Source organism: Rattus norvegicus, chromosome 2, assembly GCF_036323735.1.
Source record: "Rattus norvegicus strain BN/NHsdMcwi chromosome 2, GRCr8, whole genome shotgun sequence".
Lineage (NCBI taxonomy): Eukaryota > Metazoa > Chordata > Mammalia > Rodentia > Muridae > Rattus > Rattus norvegicus.
Genome location: NC_086020.1, coordinates 212,203,070 through 212,223,312, shown reverse-complemented (window position 1 = coordinate 212,223,312; position 20,243 = coordinate 212,203,070). Strand labels below are relative to the sequence as shown.

The 20,243-nt window shown below is 49.1% G+C and overlaps 1 protein-coding gene across 1 annotated transcript in view; it reads right to left on the bottom strand.

Annotated features, from left to right (window-relative positions):
* Cnn3 (calponin 3) overlaps positions 1 to 19,652 on the bottom strand; it is a 31,112-nt gene extending 11,460 nt beyond the window's left edge. Inside the window, exon 1 of the mRNA NM_019359.2 lies at positions 19,365 to 19,652. Coding sequence (NP_062232.1) covers positions 19,365 to 19,421 — 57 coding nt within the window. The 5' untranslated portion in view covers positions 19,422 to 19,652. The remainder of the gene's footprint in view (positions 1 to 19,364) is intronic.
* Positions 19,653 to 20,243: the final 591 nt, after the last annotated feature.

Here is a 20,243-nt window from a genome sequence, read left to right as displayed (position 1 = left end):
CCACCCTCAGAGATGCTTGTTTTTGTGCTTAATACAGAGACCCACAACTGGTCAACATGCACAGAACAAGGGGTAAGTTGTAGAAGCAGAGGTAAGGAGGCTCCCGCAGCAAAGCAGCTGCCTGGCATGACAGGGCTGTTGGGCACATGAACTCAGGTGTCAGCACGTGCTCAAGACTTGCCCAAGATCAAAACAGCCAAAATCCCAGCACAGAAGGGTCCGTGATGCCCCACTCCTGGACACTGGCAGATGATGGATCCTGGAGGAATAAGGAGAGTCTTCTTCAGGGATGTGATTCTGAGAGGATACACCATGCCCATTCAGACAGAGCCAAGTGGACTCAGTGGGGCTAAAAATAAAGCACATGGGGCTGGGAGGGAAAACGGTGGGCAGAATGGGTTTGATCAAAACAGCATATAAATAAGAAAAAAACAAATAAAACAAAAAACCTTCTAGCCAATTCAGTTTGTTCACTGTTTTCACCTTAAAAGCTTTAATTTCTGAACATAGGCTAAAATGACATTTTCTCCCTTATATATAACAAAGCAAAAATAAAAGGCCAAACCAAAACAACCCAAAAAGCAATGACCCCAATGTCAGAAGGCACAGCCTACAGAAAGGAGTAAGAAAGCTTGGCTCGGTAAGGTGTGGAGGTGCACGCCTGGGATATTAATATCTAGACTATATAAATAGAATATATAAAGAACTTCAAATACAGGAAACATCAAACACCATCCAATCTATAAGCAGGCTATGAAACAGTTCTCAAGAGAAACACAAATGGTCAAATTAGTGCTTTTCAGCTGAACGACCTCAGGCATCAGGGAAATGCAAACTAGAAGTGCTTTGAAATTCCACCTCACTCCAGTTAGAAGAGCTGCCATCCAGAAAACAATTGACAACATAGAACACAGTGTGGGGGAAAGGAGCCTTCACACACACTAGTGAGGGAGTGTGGACTCCAGAACTGCAGGAAATAGTAAATCAGCATAGAGGACCCTCGAAAACCGAAAATAGAACTAATACATGAACGGACAAAAAGCTGGTACAAATACACATAGAAAGTGAAATCAGGGGCTGGAGGTGACTCCGAGGTTAAGAGCACTGGCTGCTGCTCTTCCAGAGGACCTGGATCCAGTTCCCAGCATTTACGTGGGAGCTCACAGCTGTCTGTAACTCCTGTTCCAGGGGATCCAACACCCTCACACAGACACCCTAAATAAATTCGAAGGGAGGGAGGGAGGAAGGGAGGAAGGAAAAGAAAGAAAGAAAGAAATCGTAGTAGGGGTTGGGGATTTAGCTCAGTGGTAGAGCGCTTGCCTAGGAACCGCAAGGCCCTGGGTTCGGACCCCAGCTCAGAAAAAAAGAACCCCCCCCCAAAAAAAGAAATCATAGTAGAGTGTAATGGTGCACATCTTTAACCCCAGCACTAGGGAGGCAGAGGCAGATGGATTTCTGTGAGTTCCAGGCCAGCCTGGTCTACAGAGTGAGTTCCAGGACACCCAGAGTTACAGACAGAAAACCCTATCTCAATAAAACTGAGCGACAGAACAGAACAAAAGAAAGAAGCAAAGAGCACAGCGCTGAGGAGAACCATGCCTGGGCACAGCAGATGGAGCCTCCTCACAGAGGCTGGACAGCATCTTCTGCAAACACGGTTAGGCAGGAAGATTGGGAAAAAGGCCTTTGGTGTTAACTGGGTCATCCATCCTCCTCTACCAACTAATGCCCAGTCTGCTCTCACACCCCATGAACATCAACTGTCTGTCCATCCTTCCTTCAGAACCCAACTCAAGGGCAATAAGTTGAGTCACCAGCCTGTGTCTCTTCTCTGTGTGGAGCCTCTATTATCTGCCCTAGCCCGGCTCTCTGGTCTGGACAACTCAGAGGGCATCCATTTGGAGTTGCACATTCCTCAAGTGCAGGCCAATCCTGTGTGGCTCATCTTTAATCCTACCTTCAGACTCTGCCACAGTATCTGTTCACAAACGGTAAACTATGTAGGTCTGTAGAACACACACGGGGTGACACGGGCAGAGAGGGACTTTAGGGACAAACTTAGGACTCTTCAAAGCTCAGCCCACTCAACAGCTTCATTTCTTGGTAGTTAAATCTGGCAGTGATCAGAGACACTAGGAGCAGGTTACGAGGATAAAGTGACAGTGACAGACAGATAAGAAATGCCAGGTGAACTATAATATATAAATCTCTCTTCAAGCCCCTCCTAATCTCAACCCCTTCCTCTGTCAAATAAAACATAAAACACAGGAAAAAGATTGTCATCGAAACCACAAGCCCTAAGGGCCTGTGCTTCCTAATAGTAGAAAGAGACACTACATCAGATAAAAAGCCTTCTAGTTGCTAAGAGCCAGCCCAGAACTGGCTGGTTTTAGAGAGGTTTCACTGGAAGTCTTCAACAGGGAGACACATTAACTAGAAGACAAAAGGTTTCAAAGTCATCTCAGCAAAGGACTAGAAACAGACCTGGTGCTGTTTTGTGGTAAGCAGCAAGCATTCAACAAGATGCTGCTGGCACACCTAAAGGCAGAGGGCTCACCCTCCCGGAAAGAGCTGCCTGAGGCCACATTCCGGGCACACTGCTGTCTATGGAAGAGTGAAGAGCACTGTTATTCCTCAATCCGCCATAGGGCTCTGAGTCAGGACCCCTACAGACACCCAAATCCCTAGCTGCCATAGACCCTTACATAAGATAGCATAGCATTTACACACAGCCCATGCATACCCTGTATAGTTTAAATCATCTGTTGATTATTACCATACCTGGTACAATGTAAATACTGTGCGTGTGAGCTTGCATATGCTAGTATATTAGAGCTCAGGGAATGACAGTGAAAATACATGCTTGTTAAACACCCTTTCTCTCTTCACATTTCTGTCGTGACTGACTAAATCTGCAGGTGCCTGCCCATGAATACAAGGAACCAATCAATTTTCCCTTTTGCAATAAATCATCACAGAGACTGTTAAGACCCAGAAGCAATATTCCAGGTTATTGTTTCTAGTGCTGACAACAGTCTCCTAACTTCCAGCCATGCTTGAATTCTCCTGGTGCTGTGTTTGAGCCACTCAGATGACTCAGCATAACCCCAAACTATCTACCTAAAAATCACACTCGTGTGAGTATCTGGGGTGGTTTACATGAGGAAGCCCCATGTTCATGTTTGAGGAAGGTTCATGTTTGAATGCTTAGTCTGCAGTTAGTGAAACTGAGAAAGATTAGGCGGAGTGTCACTGAGAGTGTGGGCATTGAAGTTTCAAAAGCCCATGTCAGACCCTGTCTCTCTGTCTCTCTCTGCCTGCTGCCTGTGGATTAGGATGTAAAGGTCATCCGCTGCTCCAGGACCATGGCTGTTCCTGCCATGATGATCATGAACTAGCTCTCAAAGCTATAAGCAAGCCCCCAACTAACGGCTTTATTTTATGAATTGCCTTGGACATGGTGTCTCCTCACAATGACAGAACAGTAACTAAAACAGCATCTGCCATGTGTTTCCTGGATTCTTCTTCCAGCTTCTTCAGTCTTTTGTTTATGTTCTGTGCTAACGTCTAGGAAGCACAGTTCAAAGGCAGAGCCTGCCCTAAAAGATCTTATTTTAATAGTACAGAAACCAAGTCATTATATAGTGGGGATGTGCTAGGGAAATGTGAAAGTCAAGAACAACTGGCTCTGTGGCAGGTTACACAGTGGAGTCTAAGGGCATCTCAAAGGCAGGCCTTTCTCTCAAAGGTACAGCCAGACCTTCAGGCCACCACAGGGAGACAACCAAGCTTTCCATAGAGCCTTGCCCAATTCAAATTCTAACAGTCAGAAAACACAAGGACCCTATGGCTTGGTGAGGTCCACATGCTGTGAAACTGGAAGAAGCTAAAGCTTTAAAAGTACCAAGAGGAACCAATCTAGGGCCTAATCCAAGCAGCACAGCACACAAGGAAAAACACTTCAGCCTCTCTGTCTAGTAAAATCATCTTTAGATTCTTGAATGCAGAACACACATACTTAGAAATAGATTGAGAGTGTGACCCTAAACACACACACACACACACACACACACACACACACACACACACACACACACGGGGGAGGGGGGGATGCACAAGTATTGAGACTGGCTTCCTTAGAACACACTAAGACTCAAAAACTGCAGTTAATAAGGACAGAAACATCTCACTCAGTGAATTATGATGAATGAAATCCTGGAGGCAAGGTCGGCCCACTTTCTATTCCAATAACAAGAGTCTCTTTTACTGATAGGAGAGGATGGCTGCCCCAGAGGGGTCGGGGCAGGGAGGGGCACCTCAGTGAGAGTGAGCAAGCACCTGGCAGAAATCACATCCAAGAACAGCTGCCCAGGTCTCCTTCCATGACGTAAAACAGGCACTTCACCTGTGGCTCCGAACTGCACACACGGTACAATAGACAGTGACCTTCATCTCGGGGTCCCATCAGCAGCCTACGGCCTCAGATTTAAAGGTCTGTCTTGTGACTGAGAGACACCTGCACCTGAGTGCTGCTGTGCTTACCACAGGCGTGCGTCACTTCTCCCTGACCAGCTAATCTAGTAATCTTAGATGGCCCACTCAGGACGCTGTCTGCAGTAGGCCTGGAAGGGAGGCCAGGAGCAGTCACCAGGGCTCAGTGCCCTTCTGCTCAGGTAATGAGTGATCCAGAAACCACGGTGTGCTTATAAAACTTAAACTGGGAGTCGGAAAGATCTCACTTAGTACAATAAGTAAATCATTCAAGATATACCTGAAACCCTGCCCCAAAGGTCCAGAGCTAACAGTGCTTCCTCAGTGAGCGAGGTAAACTAATGTTCTCCTTGTGTACGATATAATTATTGTTTGTCTGAATCACCAGAGCCTCGAGCGATACCCAAGGAAGACATGACTTACAAGAAACAGGCGTGAAAAGAGGAGGTGAACTATTAAACCGTCTGCACTTATTATCAGCTAACTGTACAGAAGCCAAAATCCATTTGCCAAATTATTGTTTAGAGCAGCGGCTCTCAACCTTCCTAATGCTGTGACCCTTTAATACAGTTCCTCGTCTGTGATGAAACCCCAACCACAACATTACTTCGTCGTTACTTCATGACTGTAATTACCTGATATGTGACCCCTGTGGGGGTCAGGACCCACAGGTCGAGAACCACTGATCTAGACTCTTGTCTACAGAGATGCCTTTTCCTCATCACCAGGTTATCAGGCTGACTGAGGTTGGAGGTAAGTTTAGAATCAAATACAGAATTTCTTATTGGGTACCTTGAAACCTGGTTGGACCACATCCATCACAATACAGATGCATATGCGTCCAACTAGAGAATGACAAACTGACATCAGTCTCTAGAGAGACCCAGAGAGGTTAAAAAAAAAAAAAATGAAAGAAATCTGATATAGCCAAGCATAGCGACTCATGTTGATATCCCAGCACTCGGAGGCAGGAGGATTTCAAGTCGGAACCTAGCCTGCCTCGAATGAATGAATGAATGAATGAATGAATGAGTGTCAAATCAATCATGTGTAGCCTATTGTGAAGAACTGGGCTAGGAGTGACTATACACACCCTAGGAGGGGCCTGGAAGTTTATGAGGGAGGTCAGCTGTAATCAGAACATTAACTGTAAGTTTATAGGAGAGAAAGCCAGTTTATTCTGAGGCACAGGGAGGTTAGACTCTGGGATGAATACACAGGAGACCCAAGGAGATGGAGTAACAGCTAGAAGGAAAACACGTGTTAGCATCAGTTAAGCATAAGCAGAAAGTCCACCTGTAAGAAAGCTGGCTGGAGAAGATCCCCTAGATAATGGCCTCCCTTGTCAGTCTGAGAGATCGACAGAGATTTTGATGACAGAAGGCCCCAGCAGAAGCCCCATTGGATGTCAACAAGGCTGCTTCTTTCTCAAATTTGTGTTCTCTGTTCACCTGATCTCCACAGCAGCTGGTGCTGTCAGTTCTTCCCTGCGTTCTGGATTCAGGATGGTAGCCACCTCCAGAACCCTTGAGCCCACACATGGGCAGCGCTGAAGTCTACGTGAGCTATGTTGGCTCGGCACCTTCTGCAGCTTTGGGGTGCACATTCATTCACTTCAACAAGTTTGCTGTGTCTCAAGATACGCAAAAGCTTGATCATAATTCAAAAACAGAGTGCTGGAACCTCCTTGGTGACAGGGACCTCGGAAGCCCTCCGCCCAGGTGAACGTTCCATCCCCTGAGAGTTCCCACTAGTCACGAGCAGGATTAGGACAGGTTGGAGGCACCTTATCAGCACTTCAGTCAGCCCTAACTATGGTCCTCCACCTGGGCACCCAGATCTGTTATCTTGGACTGCGAGTGCCTTTATTATAAAACCAGCGGGGTTGGGGATTTAGCTCAGTGGTAGAGCACTTGCCTAGGAAGCGCAAGGCCCTGGGTTCGGTCCCCAGCTCCAAAAAAAAAAGAACCAATAAAATAAAATAAAATAAAATAAAAAAATAAAACCAGCTGCAGATCTTGACCACTATAGGTTAAAGGCAGGTTACAAGCTGGCTAGGGCCTCACGCAAATGTATTAAATGTGCAGGAAGGCACTGCATTCTTCCTCTATGAAAATTAGAGGACACAAAGTTTCCATTAAATTCCCCCCCTTTAAGAAAGCTCCCCTGTGGGCTGGAGAGATGGTTCAGTGGTTAAGAAAGCTCCCCTGTGCCTCATGAATGACATGGGAAGTGACCTTTAGGGAGCACCTCAAGCCCTGAGTGACAGTGTGCTGCTCACACTATCATAGCCAAGTGAAACTCAGAGGCAAAGCCTTTTTCTGGTCCCAGTGCAAATGAGAGAGAGAGAGAGAGAGAAAAGAAAATAAACAGCATAGCTTCTCTGCTCCACGTTTACAACTTGAGGAGACTCCTGACCAGAGACTGCTTCACTCAACCGTCTTTAAAAACCATGCCTCCTCTCCAAGTTCTGACACTATTACTGATGGTTTGGTGCGTTTACGAATAGAATCCTAGCATGGCTGCCCTCTCAGAGGCCCAACAAGCAGCTGAGACAGATGCAGATATTTACACCCAACCATTGGGCTGAAGTCGGGGACCCCTGAGGTTAAATTAGGGAAAGGCTGGAAGAAGCTGAGGAGGAAGGTGAGGAGGAAGAGGCACATTCTCAACTAACCTGGACCCCTGAGACCTCAGACACTGAGCCACCAACCAGGCAGCATACACCAGCTGATATGAGGCCCCGACACACAGACAGCAGAGGACTGCTGGCCTGGCCTCAAAGGGAGAAGATGTGCGACTATGTGAGAGACTTGAGACTTGAGGCCCCAGGGAGTGGGGAGGTCTGGTAGAGTGGGGGAATGGGGCCATCCTCTTGGAGATGGGTGGGGTGACAGAATGGGATGAGGAACTGTGGGAGGGTGGATGTCAGTTCTATGTAACAACCCCACCTCTCTATTCAACTGCACAGACCAAACCCACTGAACTCCAGGCTCTGTGGTTTCTCCTTCAGAGAGCTTAGTACATCCTACCCCAGCTCTTCTGTATGTGTGTCTGGCCTTCCTTCATTCTCACATCAGACCCTAGTCAGGTTCCCAGACCCAAGCTGTGTAAGGACTTGTGGATTGATGTCGATGTGCAGGTGAGAGCAGGCACAAGATAAGGCAAGAGCAGAGTTTTGGAGAGAGGAGAGAAGAAAGGAGAAGAACCAAGAAGATGGAGGCAGAGGAGCACGACCCAGATCTGTGAGGCCTTAAATGGCCACAGGTAGCCTTAAATGGCCACAGGTAGCCTTAAATGGCCACAGGTAGCCTTAAATGGCCACAGGTGGCTATGAATATTTCATAAGGGATGGATAATTACAGGACAATTTGTCTTATCTAGGTGGGCAGTTTATATCAATATCAATTGGTTCTGAGTTTATTATGTGGAGTGAGAATTTACTGATATGAATCTAACTGATAAATTACAAGCTTCTAGAATTTTGATTTTACTGGGATGCTAGGATTGTGAATAGGGGTTCCCAGCAGAGAGTGGCAAGAGGGCGGCCGCTGCTGGGGCCAGAGAGTAGCCGGCACCAACATGGGCTAGCCATGGAGGCGGAGAGACCACCGGGGACAGAGAGTAGCAGGAGGTAGCGTAACATGGTGCCTGGTGTCCCACATCTATTTATTTAATATTTACCACTACAAGAAACCCTAAATTAATAAGCCCTGGCTGTCCTGCACTTGCTTTGTAGACCACGTTGGCCTCGAACTCAGAGATCCACCTGCCTCTGCCTCCCAAGTGCTGGGACCAAAGGCCTGTGCCACCGCGCCTGGCTTTTTTCTCTTAATATGATAATGTGAAAAATAGTAAAGTGGGAGTTGTGGTCACGTACCTGCATGCCACCATGACTTGCACAAATGCTACTGTGGACAGGTTAGATGCACACCAGAGTGCAAGCTTCTCACCCACCACAGCAAAGGAGGAGGCTAAGTCTCAGGTTCTTCACAGAACAAACACCTTGAACACAGCTTCCTCCTTTCAGCTAGGATCTGATTAGAGGCTCCAGGACATCCCTATTAACAGTACAGACAACGCACATTGTATGTGACTGTCACGCACTCTGAATACACCCAAGAGGAGCAAACTCCGCCCTCGTGAACTGTAGTGTACCCAGTGCGCTTGTCCTCGGACAAAGGCCTCCCAAAGGTGATGTGACAGGCACAGAATCCAGAGGAAATCCAACTTTCCCTCCCCTCCAGGTCCAGGGCCAGAGGAATGGGTGGAGGGAAAAAGACTCTGACAGCAAAGGGGCCCAGCAGGGCTCGCAGCCGAGTGCAGTGTATTCCACACACTGGCCAGACCACCTTCACTCCCTGTGGCCTATGCTGCCACTTCAGAAGCTCCAGGCTAGGCCAAGGCCAAGTGACACATAGAGGTCCAGTCCACATCGCCTCTATGTTTTAGGGTCCTCCACTTTCTCCCCACCTCTGCTACCCCTCGACCCCACTCTGTCCTCTCTCTCTCTCTCTCTCTCTCTCTCTCTCTCTCTCTCTCTCTCTCTCTCTCGCTAGCCTTCCGGTGAGCACAGGCTCCCGTGTTAACTGAAACAGCAAACCATCAAGCAACCCTGACACCATCTCTTTCATGTCAGCCAGCCGTCTCGCTTCCTCTCTCTGTGCTCCTACCTGCTGGAGAAAGTGCTCCACCTCGCCCGGACGGACGAGAAAGGTTAGCAGTAATTGCTCAGCGGCCAAACCAGGCCTGTTTCCAGCCTTCCTGGACCTCTCCTCCTCTCCACCTCTCCTCCTCTGCATACCGTCAAAGGACCCTGTCCTGGGATTCCTTACCATGGCCTGCCCTCTCCAGGCTCAGCACCTTTTTCTTTGCCCCTAACTAAAGCAGAGGTCTAGAAAATGCTGGGGTATCTGCACTCAGGCCAGACTTCCTTCCTCTGCTGCAAACAGGAGATCCTTAGCGGCCTTCATATCCCAGGGCAGCTGAGAATCGACATTCATGAACCCTGCAGGAACTCCCTAAACGTCCCTCCTCTCCTGTACTTTGTTGGCCATTCTCATCAAGACACTGGAAGACTCTTCCCATTCAGCAACTGTCCCTTGGTATCCATAGAGACTAAATCCAGGGCATTCCTTCTGCACTACAAATATCAAAATACCGGATGCTCAGGCCCCTTGCATAAAATGACATTTTAAATAGTACGGGCAAGTGATCACATCCTTCTGTGACTTTGAAAATGTATACTGCTGGAGATGGCCCACTGCCTCGCCCGCTAATTAGGCACTCTACACCTACAGTTCCACCTCCAACCCCCCTACTATGTATTTGAGAATCCTCTCTAGATTGCTTACGTTGCCTAAGAGAAGTGCAAATGCTTTATAAATGGCCGCCATCCTATACTGCTTAGACGATAGGCAGCAAAGTCTGTGCACAGGTTCAGTATGGACACAAACATTTTGGGGTTTACTTTCCATCGGAGTTGTTTGACGACAGGAGTGTGAAGCTCAGAGCCACAGACCGTTGGCTGCACATCATTACAGTTAGTTAGCCGATACCATCTGATGGCCACTTAACACGGGACCATTCCGATGCCACCCAAGTACTGCTTATCAAGTAATTTCTAAAGGAAGTGTCCTCACCCCGGGCCTTCTGTTGGGTCCCCAAGCCCGCAAGGATGAACAGTGAAAGCGGAATGACAGATGTTGGTGACTTACCGTATGATAATGAACACTGGAGCGTGTGCCTTGAGCCTCGAAAGCCACTACCTAGCTTTGTTTGGTTGGTGGTTGCTTGTCTGGCTTGCATGTGTATGTGTGTGCACCTGTGTACACTGTGACCCGAGGAAAGGGCATCAGGTGTCCTCTCTATCGCTTGCCACCTCTTCCTTTGAGACAGGGTCTCTGCCTGACCTGGCCCCGGCATGCCACAGAGAGCCTTCTGCCTCTACCGTCCTCATGCTGGGGTTACAGCCAGGGGTTGTTACATAGGAACTAAGACCCGCGCTCTTTACCAATGAGCCATCTCTCCACTCCATTGTCTGGCTTTTGGGGAGGGTCTCACGGAGCCCAGAATGGCCTTGAAACTTACTATGTAGCTGTAGATAGCCTTGAATCCTAATCCTCCATTCTCCACCTTCCAGACACTGTTTCTCAGTTGATTAAAAAAAAAAAAAAAAAAAGTGGCCTTTCTCTGCTTCACACCATCGGGATAGGAGTATAAACTGATTTTTTAAGAAATGAAAACTTTAATATTTAATATACACATGAGTCTGTGTCCAGAGCTATACGCTTTCCTACAGAAGCATCTTTAAATGAACTTTCCCAGGTTGGAAGCAGAGAACAAATATGAAGTCCGTACAACAGACCAGAATTCAGTCTCGGCAATATCTGAGTGGATGGAGGTGAGGAGCCATGGAGATGAGGGCCAGGGATACAAAGTGTCTGAGTTCAGTTTCTGAGTATCTGAGTGGATGGAGGTGAGGAGCCATGGAGATGAGGGCCAGGGATACAGGGTTCTTTTACTACTCTTACTGGTTGGCACCGTTCCCACTCCGCACAATTCTTGCATTCACCGATCAAAGATTAAAGAGTTAGAGAAGTCTCGTCAGCAGGGAGGAAAGCACAGAGGACACATCCAAAGACTGGGTGCCAAGCAGGAGTCTAGCCCCAGGTCTGCCCCAGAGTCTATGCCCTTTCTGCTCCCCTCCTTATCCAGGTTAAACGTCGTCCATCTCAAAGTACCAGGAGAAGAGGGTAGAGTATACCTAGACTCCCAAGTCACTGCAGAGAAAGGAGGAGAGTGGACCGCTTGGGCCTAGGAATTAAAGAAATCAATCTGGGCAATATAGAAGATCCATCCACCTCAAAAAAGAAAAAGAAAAAAAGAAAAAAAAAAAAAAAAAAAAAAAAAAAAAAAAAAAAAACAACCACTATCCCTGTTCCTCGGTGTCACTGTATCGCACTGATACCCCAGAGCCCGCTGCCAGCGAAGAGCTCTGCTTCCAACAGCCTGGGGAATCTGGAAGTCTCAAGGGGCAGTGCCAGCACGGTTCAAAAGTTCACACGAAGATATTTCTCAAGGATATCTCAGATTGAAAACTATTCTACTGGCTGCTCTGGCAAGTAGCCCCTTGCTATGGGTGTTTTGAATGGTACTAGAAAATCGACTACAGAAAAACATCTAAAACAGAGTCTCTGGCCACTGAGAATGAAAAGAAAGAGCAGCAGGACCAAGCCAGGAGAGGAAGAAGAAACTAGAGATGGAAATCTAGGGGGTGAGATATATGTCTAGGTGGACTTGGCCCGGGTGGGCAGCATGAGGGCTCATTCCTAATACAGCACCCAGGGTCTCCGCAGAGACAGAAGGAAAACCCACAGCAAATGTCTGGGCCCACAACCTCACAACATCTCGAGGGATGCAATTTTGCTGCTAACGGTCGTGGACCCTGACAAGCTTATGAGGTTCATGTACAATTTCTACACATGATGGGACACGTAAGATAACTGCTGTTGCTTTTCCTTTGGGGAGTATGTATATTTGTGGAAGAGAGGGGACACCTAGGGGTGTCATTCATTCCTCAAGCATCATCTACTCCTGCCCCCATCCCCCAAGAGGGTTTCTTTCTCACAGCCCTGACTGAGACTTGCTAAGTAGGCTAGGCTACCTGAGCAGTGAGCTCTAGAGATGCCCATCCTCAGAGCTGGGATTACAAGCACGTGCTAACATAACCCAGTCGTTTCCGTTTTCCCATCGGAATTGACCTCGGGTCATCATGGCAAGCACTGAATTCTCACCCCATCCCCATTTTTTCAAGCACACATGACTCAAGCTGCCTTCAAACTCACCACACAGCCAAGGATGGCTTTGAACTCTTGATCTTCCTGCCTGCACCTCCCAAGTGCTAGGATTATAGGCTTCTGTGACCATGCTGGGTTTATACAGTGCTTTGTGTAGGCTAGGCAAACAGCCCACCAGCTGATCTACGGCCTTTGGCTTGCTGTTGCTTCCTAAGTAGAATCGTATGTCTGAATTAACCAACAGCAAGAGAGTTGCTACACATGGTATTAATTATTTTTCTCGGATTTCCTCCCACATGAAGCAAGAGAGGGAGAAAAGTACAGCAATGAGGCTCACACTCTACCCACTGGCTGAGCCTGGGTGTAAGGAGCCAGCAGGGCTGGGAAGCTGGGATTTAAAAAAGGCAGATCTGAGAGGAAGAGAAAAAAAGGGCCTCTTCTTGCTGCCTTCGGCTCCCAGTTCTCCAGCCTTCGGCTCCCAGTTCTCCAGCCTTCCCGCTGTAGATGCTCCACCCAAGAGGCACACCCACTCCCCACAGCTTCCCTTCCCTGCTCAGAAGGAAGACACACAGAGAAGCTCTCCCCGACCTCCCAGGGAAAACAGGCCAGAAAGGAGCAGAGGTCCTGGGCCCTCTGGGGGAAGGCATCAGGATGCTACAGGGGCTTCTGGACAGGGATCCAGGAACCCATCAAATTCCTGATGAGAAAGGGAAACAGGATGCTTGTCGTTCCAACCTCCTTCCTACCAGAAGCCTCAGACACAAATGAAAGCTCAGCTTTTGGAGACAGTATCAAGAGTCACAGGCAAATACGGTTCAGAAGTCAGAACTGAATCTGAGCAGCCAGTAAAATGCTTGCCCAGTCAGCAAGATGCCCAACATTACATCTGTGCTGTGTGAGCTTTGGGCTGCAGGCATTACTCTGAAGGCTTGAAGCGAGTGAGTGATCCAGGTGAGGGATTTCTCCCACCAACCGTGTAATGCTCGGGGTCACATCTAAGTCACTCGCCCAAAGTCCAGGTGGAGTCTTAAGGAACAGGATTCAAACCCAGGTGCCCACTCTTCACTGAAAGCTTCATCATCAGTCACTGACAGGAACCAGAGATGATGGTACCAGGAGGCCTTTCAGTGCTCAGAAATTCATTTATTACATTTGCAAACTGTACTTGTATTTTACCCTAAGTGTGAGTCCCCACAAACAACCTGGATGTACTCCCCATTCCCAGAAATACCAAAAGATGTGAGGATACAAGGAGACAGGCCTTAACAGCTAAGAGCCCATGCATGGCTGAGTTTAGAGCTAGAGAGAACCAATGCACACAGAATATGGCTAAACTCAAGAACATGGGACCTGCCCCACAGTAAAGACAAGCTTTCCACAGCCACAAACACTCCCTGAAAAGTTAAGATAGATACAATGATGGGGAAACAAAACCCAAAGTCATCCAATTGTGCTTTAAAAGAGAAAACTGCAGTCACGAATAACATTAGCTATGAATACTATGAACGGAGTGCAGAGGAAAAAAATTCATTAAACCTACACGCCGGCAAAACACCCACAACAAAAGACAGAAGACACTCATTGATCCTCCCGTCCTCATCATCTGGAAGGTGAACAATCATGGAGGACGGATGGACAGACAGATGGACGGATGGATGGATACACACACACACACACACACACACACACACACACACACACGTACATACTGGAAGCACTGGCAATGTTTTAGTGGTCAGCCTATTTCTGAAATCTGAAACTGCAGGTACAGCTGACAATACAATGTTCCTGGACTGTGAAAGACCACAGGACAGTGAGCATGGTTAAGGAAGTGTCCCGGAGTAGGAGCAGTACCTCTCCTATCCTATTGAAGTGCATCTTCTTCATGTTTTGGTCAAGATGAGGTGATGGGGGTGAAGAAACACAAGCTAGCAGACAAACCTCAACAATTAATCCCTCCAGCAGCGAAGACCCTGCTCTGGTTGAAGAACCAGTCTGTCCCATCTCTGGAAGGCAGCACTGGAAGCAGCCTGTCAAAGGGGACCTGAAAGAGGGGCTCTCCACCATCTCCCTCTAACTGGGAATTCAAGAAAGAGTTTCCCCTAGGAGATAATCCCCAAATGAGCAACAAAGATGGAATTATTTTAGTGGTTAAGTTTTCTGTGTATACACAGAACAAACGCTTTGAAAAACAAGAATGGGGGTTGGGGATTTAGCCCAGTGGTAGAGCACTTGCCTAGCAAGCACAAGGCCCTGGGTTCGGTCCCCAGCTCCGAAAAAAAGAAAAGGGGAAAAAAAAAAAAGAAAAGAAAAACAAGAATGGCCAGGGTGAGGACACACTTCTGTATGAAGTCCCAGCACTTGAGAGGCAGAGGCAGGTGGATCTCAGTGAGTTCCAGGCAACCCAGTCTACACAGGCAGTTCCAGGCCCACATAGTCAGCCCCAGGCTCAAGAAACTAACGAAACAAAAACATCTAAGCCTTTCACAAACATCAGACCTGCACGATAGTGTTCTCTTATAGGAGAGTTACTCAGAGGGGCTGACTTCCCGCTGTTAGAGAGAGTATTCCTGATACACTCATTAAACCGATAAATATTTACTACAACTTGCAAGATGTGTTTCCATTTTTTTTTTAAATTTTTGCTTTGTTTGTTTTCAAGACAGGGTTTCTCTGTGTAGCCTTGGCTGTCTGAACTATCTCTGTAGACCAGACTGGCCTCCAACTCACAGTGATCCTCCTGTCTCTGCCTTCAAAGGCTTGAGCTACCACCACTCAACTTTCATTTCTTATACTGAGAATTTTATTTGGTTTCACAGAAACTCTAATATCATCCTTCAAAAACACCTAATACAGACCTTGAGATCCAACCCTGAATAAGACCCAGCTCTTAATCCCTGTTGGAAAGAAATAAACAGTAACAAGGTTCTCTTGTGAGAAATTTTAACTTCAGTGCTTTAAGGGAAAACAACAATAAAAAGCCCAGCCCAGCTACACACTGTTTCCTGTGATTCTGCTGTGCCACCTTACGTGGTTTTACCATTACTTTCCTTTTCTGATTTTCTGAGACAGGGTCTCAACTACATAGTCATGGCTGTTCACAGAAATCCACCTGTTGCTGCCTCTCAGGTGCTGGGAGTAAAGACGTTATACTTGTGTCACCTGGGAGATATTCTGATCCAGGCCACCCTAAAAGCAGTTGTTTGTTTGAAAGACATAGGACAGGCAGCTGCAGGCAAGGATGTCCTGGGTCCCAAGTCCTCATTTTACTATGCGACTGTGGGAGTTTACTTTTAAGTGGCTTAAAAGTGTAGGAGTGAGTCTTCCAAGGTGGCTTTCGGCGGTTTGGGAATACCACTGGGCGATCTAGAAGATTCTTCAGGTAGCCAGTTTGCTGAAACCAGGCTTTCTGAGTGGCAACAGACGACTGTGAGAATAGCACACATTCCGATCTCACGTTCCAATCTCATTCTTAACGCTCAGCCTCCACCACCAAGAGAGAGCTGAGGTAAAACTACTGGGGGCGCCACACCCTTCCCCAACCAGCCGGTTTCCTCCACTACCCTGAGAGCTGTACAGTCCAGACATCCACCCAAGCCAGCTTTACCTGCCCCACTCCAACATTTTGTCGAGACCCAACTGTGTCCAACAGGAGATGTTGCCCTTCCGTGGAGGATCTGTTGGTTTTATTGTGTTTTCCCTTCTAGTCCCCACAGAGCCTGTTCCACCGGGACAGACAGCATCACTTATGAGAGAACCCGTCCTCCTTCAGGGTCCACTTCGACTCGAAGGGCCCCATTTGGATTCAATGTGGATCACAGGCACTGGTCCTTTTATTGCTTCTTTCTTTTGTTGTTATTTAAAGACAGGCTGGCTATGGTGTGTGCGTGCCTGTAATCCAGCTCTCAACTGGGAGGCAAAGGCAGGAATAGGAGTTCAAGACCAGCCTTCACTCCATTCACAGCCTTCACACCCGGTGTCAAGAAAGCAAAGCAGAAACAGCCTGTTCACAGCACACGCTGAGGACTCTACTATTTTTAAATCCAGGTTTCCACATTTTCTTGCCCCCCCACCCCCCAGCTTTTTACAGAAGTTCGTATGTTTCTGCTACGTATTGGCATCCCACCAAATAAATGTTATTTCCAAAGACGCTGCTCAGGAATTTTACAGATTCGAAGCATTGAAGATCAAAGACTCCTTCAGTCCGTCAGTGGGCTGCTTTCACTACTAAAGTATAAGCTCAACGCTGTGTGATACAAAGAGAACTCTTAGGAGAGCAGAGCAGACGAATGGAGAAAGGACAAGCCCCTCTTACTAGAGCTGACTCACAAGACAGTCACTGAACAATAACCAAGTGGACACTCCTCCATGACAAAGTGTTTCAGGGGTGACAATATCCCCTTCCATTTCATTAATCGGGATTCCGACAGCCAGCCCACGTCATCGGAAGCAGGGACTGGCCAAGGGGGACTTAGAATTGACATCTGCTGAACTCTTCACTCCACACTCCCTCCTCAGGACTTAAATGATATTTTAAGGAACAAAACTAGGGGGACTGGAGCTATAGTTAAATGCCTAAGAGTGCTGGTTGCCCTTGCAGACAACCTGGGTTAGACCCCCAGGACCCACCTGGTGGCTCAAATCATCAACTCCAGTTCCAGGGGGATGCAAAGCCCTCTCCTGGCCTTCCCAGGCACTGTAGGCACATGGTACACAAACATATATATGCAAACAAAACTCCCATACACATAAAATGATACAACAAAATCCTGATATTTAATCAAGTCATAAATTATACATAAAAAAAAGGCAGGCATAACTGTGAAGACGCAATGTCAAATTCCAGTTTCCATATGTCCGCTCTTTTTGTCCAAAACCCAACATCTCATTCAAATGTGCAGATCTGGTTTTGGAGCCCTGAACAGATGACAAATATTGTTACAGGAATAATTACAATGTCAAGTAGTGACAGGTGGATGACCGAAATAGGGGATGGGCAGGGACAGACAACAGGTCTTGCAGTTGAACATATCTATACTTAAGACACTGCTTGTTGAAATTCTTAGAATACTCCAAGTTTCTCCAGCAACCTTGGGCCAGTCACACCCTATCGGAAAACGGGGTGCTGGAATCCCAGTGAGGCTCCCACCTCACAGAGCACAGATCTAGGGAGATCAAAAGGATTTTTATGAAAGGGTCCTGGACGACAGCCCTACAGAAACTAAAGGGGGTGTTTTGTTTTGTTTAAATGGGCTTGGTGTTTAACCCCTACAGCTTTTACAACATTCCAAAGTTTCCAAAAAGCTGAGGATTTAGAGTTCCCAACTCTTGCAGTACCCAGTACCGGTGATCCAGCCCGAGTCTCTGCATTTCCTTCCTGGAGTTGTTGGCTCAATGAGAACTACACGGGGAGAAGCTATTACTCCAGTCAGCAAAAAGAAAGCTTGGATACCAAGAACCAGGAAAAGTCCAGTCACTTGTAGGGCTGCCAAAGTCACCAGTCCCTCATTTACAATGCAAAGGTAAAGAGACTCAGTGGGCGCCAGAATCCCAGAAGGAATTGCAAATCCTGGGCCAGGCGGCACCAGGGCACAAACCACCCAGTTCTCACACGACAACGCCCTCGACTTCCTAAAGCTAGGGCTATAAACTTGGAAGGACCGCTATTTTGCAACGACGTTTTCAGTTGTCGAGAGCTGTCGTCCAAACAAACTTTTCTGCCTCTTTAGGGAAACCTTTAAACAGACAAAAACACTTGAAAAGGCTAAAACCCCAAAGATTACAATTTTTTAACACAGAATAAAATTAGCCCCTTTGCTTCAAAGATTGCTTAGAATCTTCTAGATGAAGTACAAAGGGGTGCGGCAGACACAGCAGCGGGAAGGAATAAACCACTCTCGCTTGGGTCTGACAACGGTGCGCTTCATTACTTCTATGTAATTCCCTTCACACCCCAGACACCCCCAACTCTAAGGGTGTTCGCTGCCCTGATGATGCCCAAGTATTCTACCGGAGGTGGGACAGCGTCGTGACAATCCTGACATGCTTCGGCTCCCGGGAGGTTAATGGGAATTAAACCACAGCAGCCCTCCTTTGTGGGGCTATGGCCGGAACAGCAAAAGGGAGACAATGAGCGGTCTGTGCGCAGTTCCACGCCGATTGGCTGGTCACCCCCACTCCCCGAAACCCCTGATGTCATGGACTTGGAATGCAGGCAGGGAGGAAGGAAGGAGAGGATTTGGGGAGGGGGACGCCTCTCATCTCTTCCCCAGGCCAAAAGTCTGAAAGATAAACCCTGATGCATTCTTGAGATGAGTACTCGGCAAAGCAGCGTAGCCAGATTCCAATCACTCCAAAATTGCTACCCGCCACAGCAAATAAACCCCGAACAAAAGCGACCCTGCCGAGATATCGTGACAATTCAACGCGCTGCAAACTTCTCAGGATTGCATTTCTAAGTCTCCCATCTACAGCTGATCCGGCTCGCAGGCTGCTGCGCATTCAGGCTTTGTCTGGGTTTCCCGCACCAGCGACGATTGCATCAAGACACCACCGACGGGCTTCCTTTCCGCCCGCGGGTCCCAGGGGTCGGCGGGACACTCTGCGTCCCCTCCCATGGAGGAGGAAAGGAACAATGAGGGGCCCGGTTTGGACACGTAACCGCCCAACTTCGCTTGTGGGAGGAGGGGGCCAGGAGGGGATGGGAGGAGACGCAGGGTCCCACAGCAGCCCGGGCCCTGGCGGATGGCGGGGGCGGCAACTCTCTGAGACCCAGCCGCGAGGCACGGCCCCGCCTAAGGGCCGCAGGCCACTCAGGAGCGCCCCCTTCCCGGAGGGGCGCACCCTACAACCTTCGAGCGGGCCCCGCGGCGCTGCGGGACTCCAGGCGTCCAGGAACCCACAGCCCGCCGGAGGCTAGGCGCGGGAACAAAGCCAGGACCAGCGCGTGCGAGCCGGCTCAGCGAGCCGGGAAGCATCTATCTCTCCCGCTGCCTCGAAGTCGCTCCGCCGCGGCTCGCAGCCCTCCCCCCCACCCCCCGGCCCGGGAGACCCCCAGTTCCCCCGCGCGCGTACCTTGTTCTTGACCTCGGCGGAGAGCCCGTAGGAAGGGCCCTTGTTGAAGTGGGTCATGGCTGTTCGGACCACAGGAAGGGGCTGCGCTCGGAGTCGGGGTCAGTCACCCTCGGTGTCCCTGCTCTTAGCCCCCAGCTGTGGCCGCGCGGGTGATGCACAAGCTCGCTACTCTGCGCGGCGCAGAAGCCGGAACGCGGCAGACGGACGCGGATGATGCTTCGAGGTTCGCTCGGACTCGAGTCCCGCGGAGGCTCCGGGTCGCACTGGAGTGGGACCGGCTGCCCTGCTAGCTGCTCGCTCTGCCGCTCCGCACGCTCTGGCCCCAGCCAGGTCCCCACCCCCCCGCACCCGGGCCTCTAGGGATTGGCCAGCGAGCCGGACCAATGGAGTGCCGCCTCCTCCCCCTCGCCTGCTCCGGGGCTTCCCCGCCAATGGCAGCGCGGCGGGCGCGGCGCTCCCTCCCGCGGGTCCCAGCCCCTGGCCCCGCCCTCACGCCACCGAAGACCTCGGCGCCCCTCCTCCCGGCTGGTCAGCGGGCTGCGGCCGCCCCGCCCCGGCGCCTAGGGGCTTCCCAGCCGCTTTGGTTCTCATCAACTCTCAGGCGTTCGTGCACTGGTACGATGGAAAGGACAGGAAGCTCCCCGAGCTGGCCCGCCGCTGACCAGCCATTCCATCCGTCTCCTCCCCGGCTACAGCGCGCCCAGATGCTGCGCTGGAAACCCCGGGATCAGCCTTCAAGCCCACGTGCCAGGTCCGGGAGGCCTGCACAGACACCTGCCAAGTCTCCCTCCCCTGTGGGTCGTACCTGTGGGATTGACCTCTGCCTCTTGGCCAAAATCCTCATTCTGTCTAAACTTTGAATGCAGAGCGAAAGAAAGT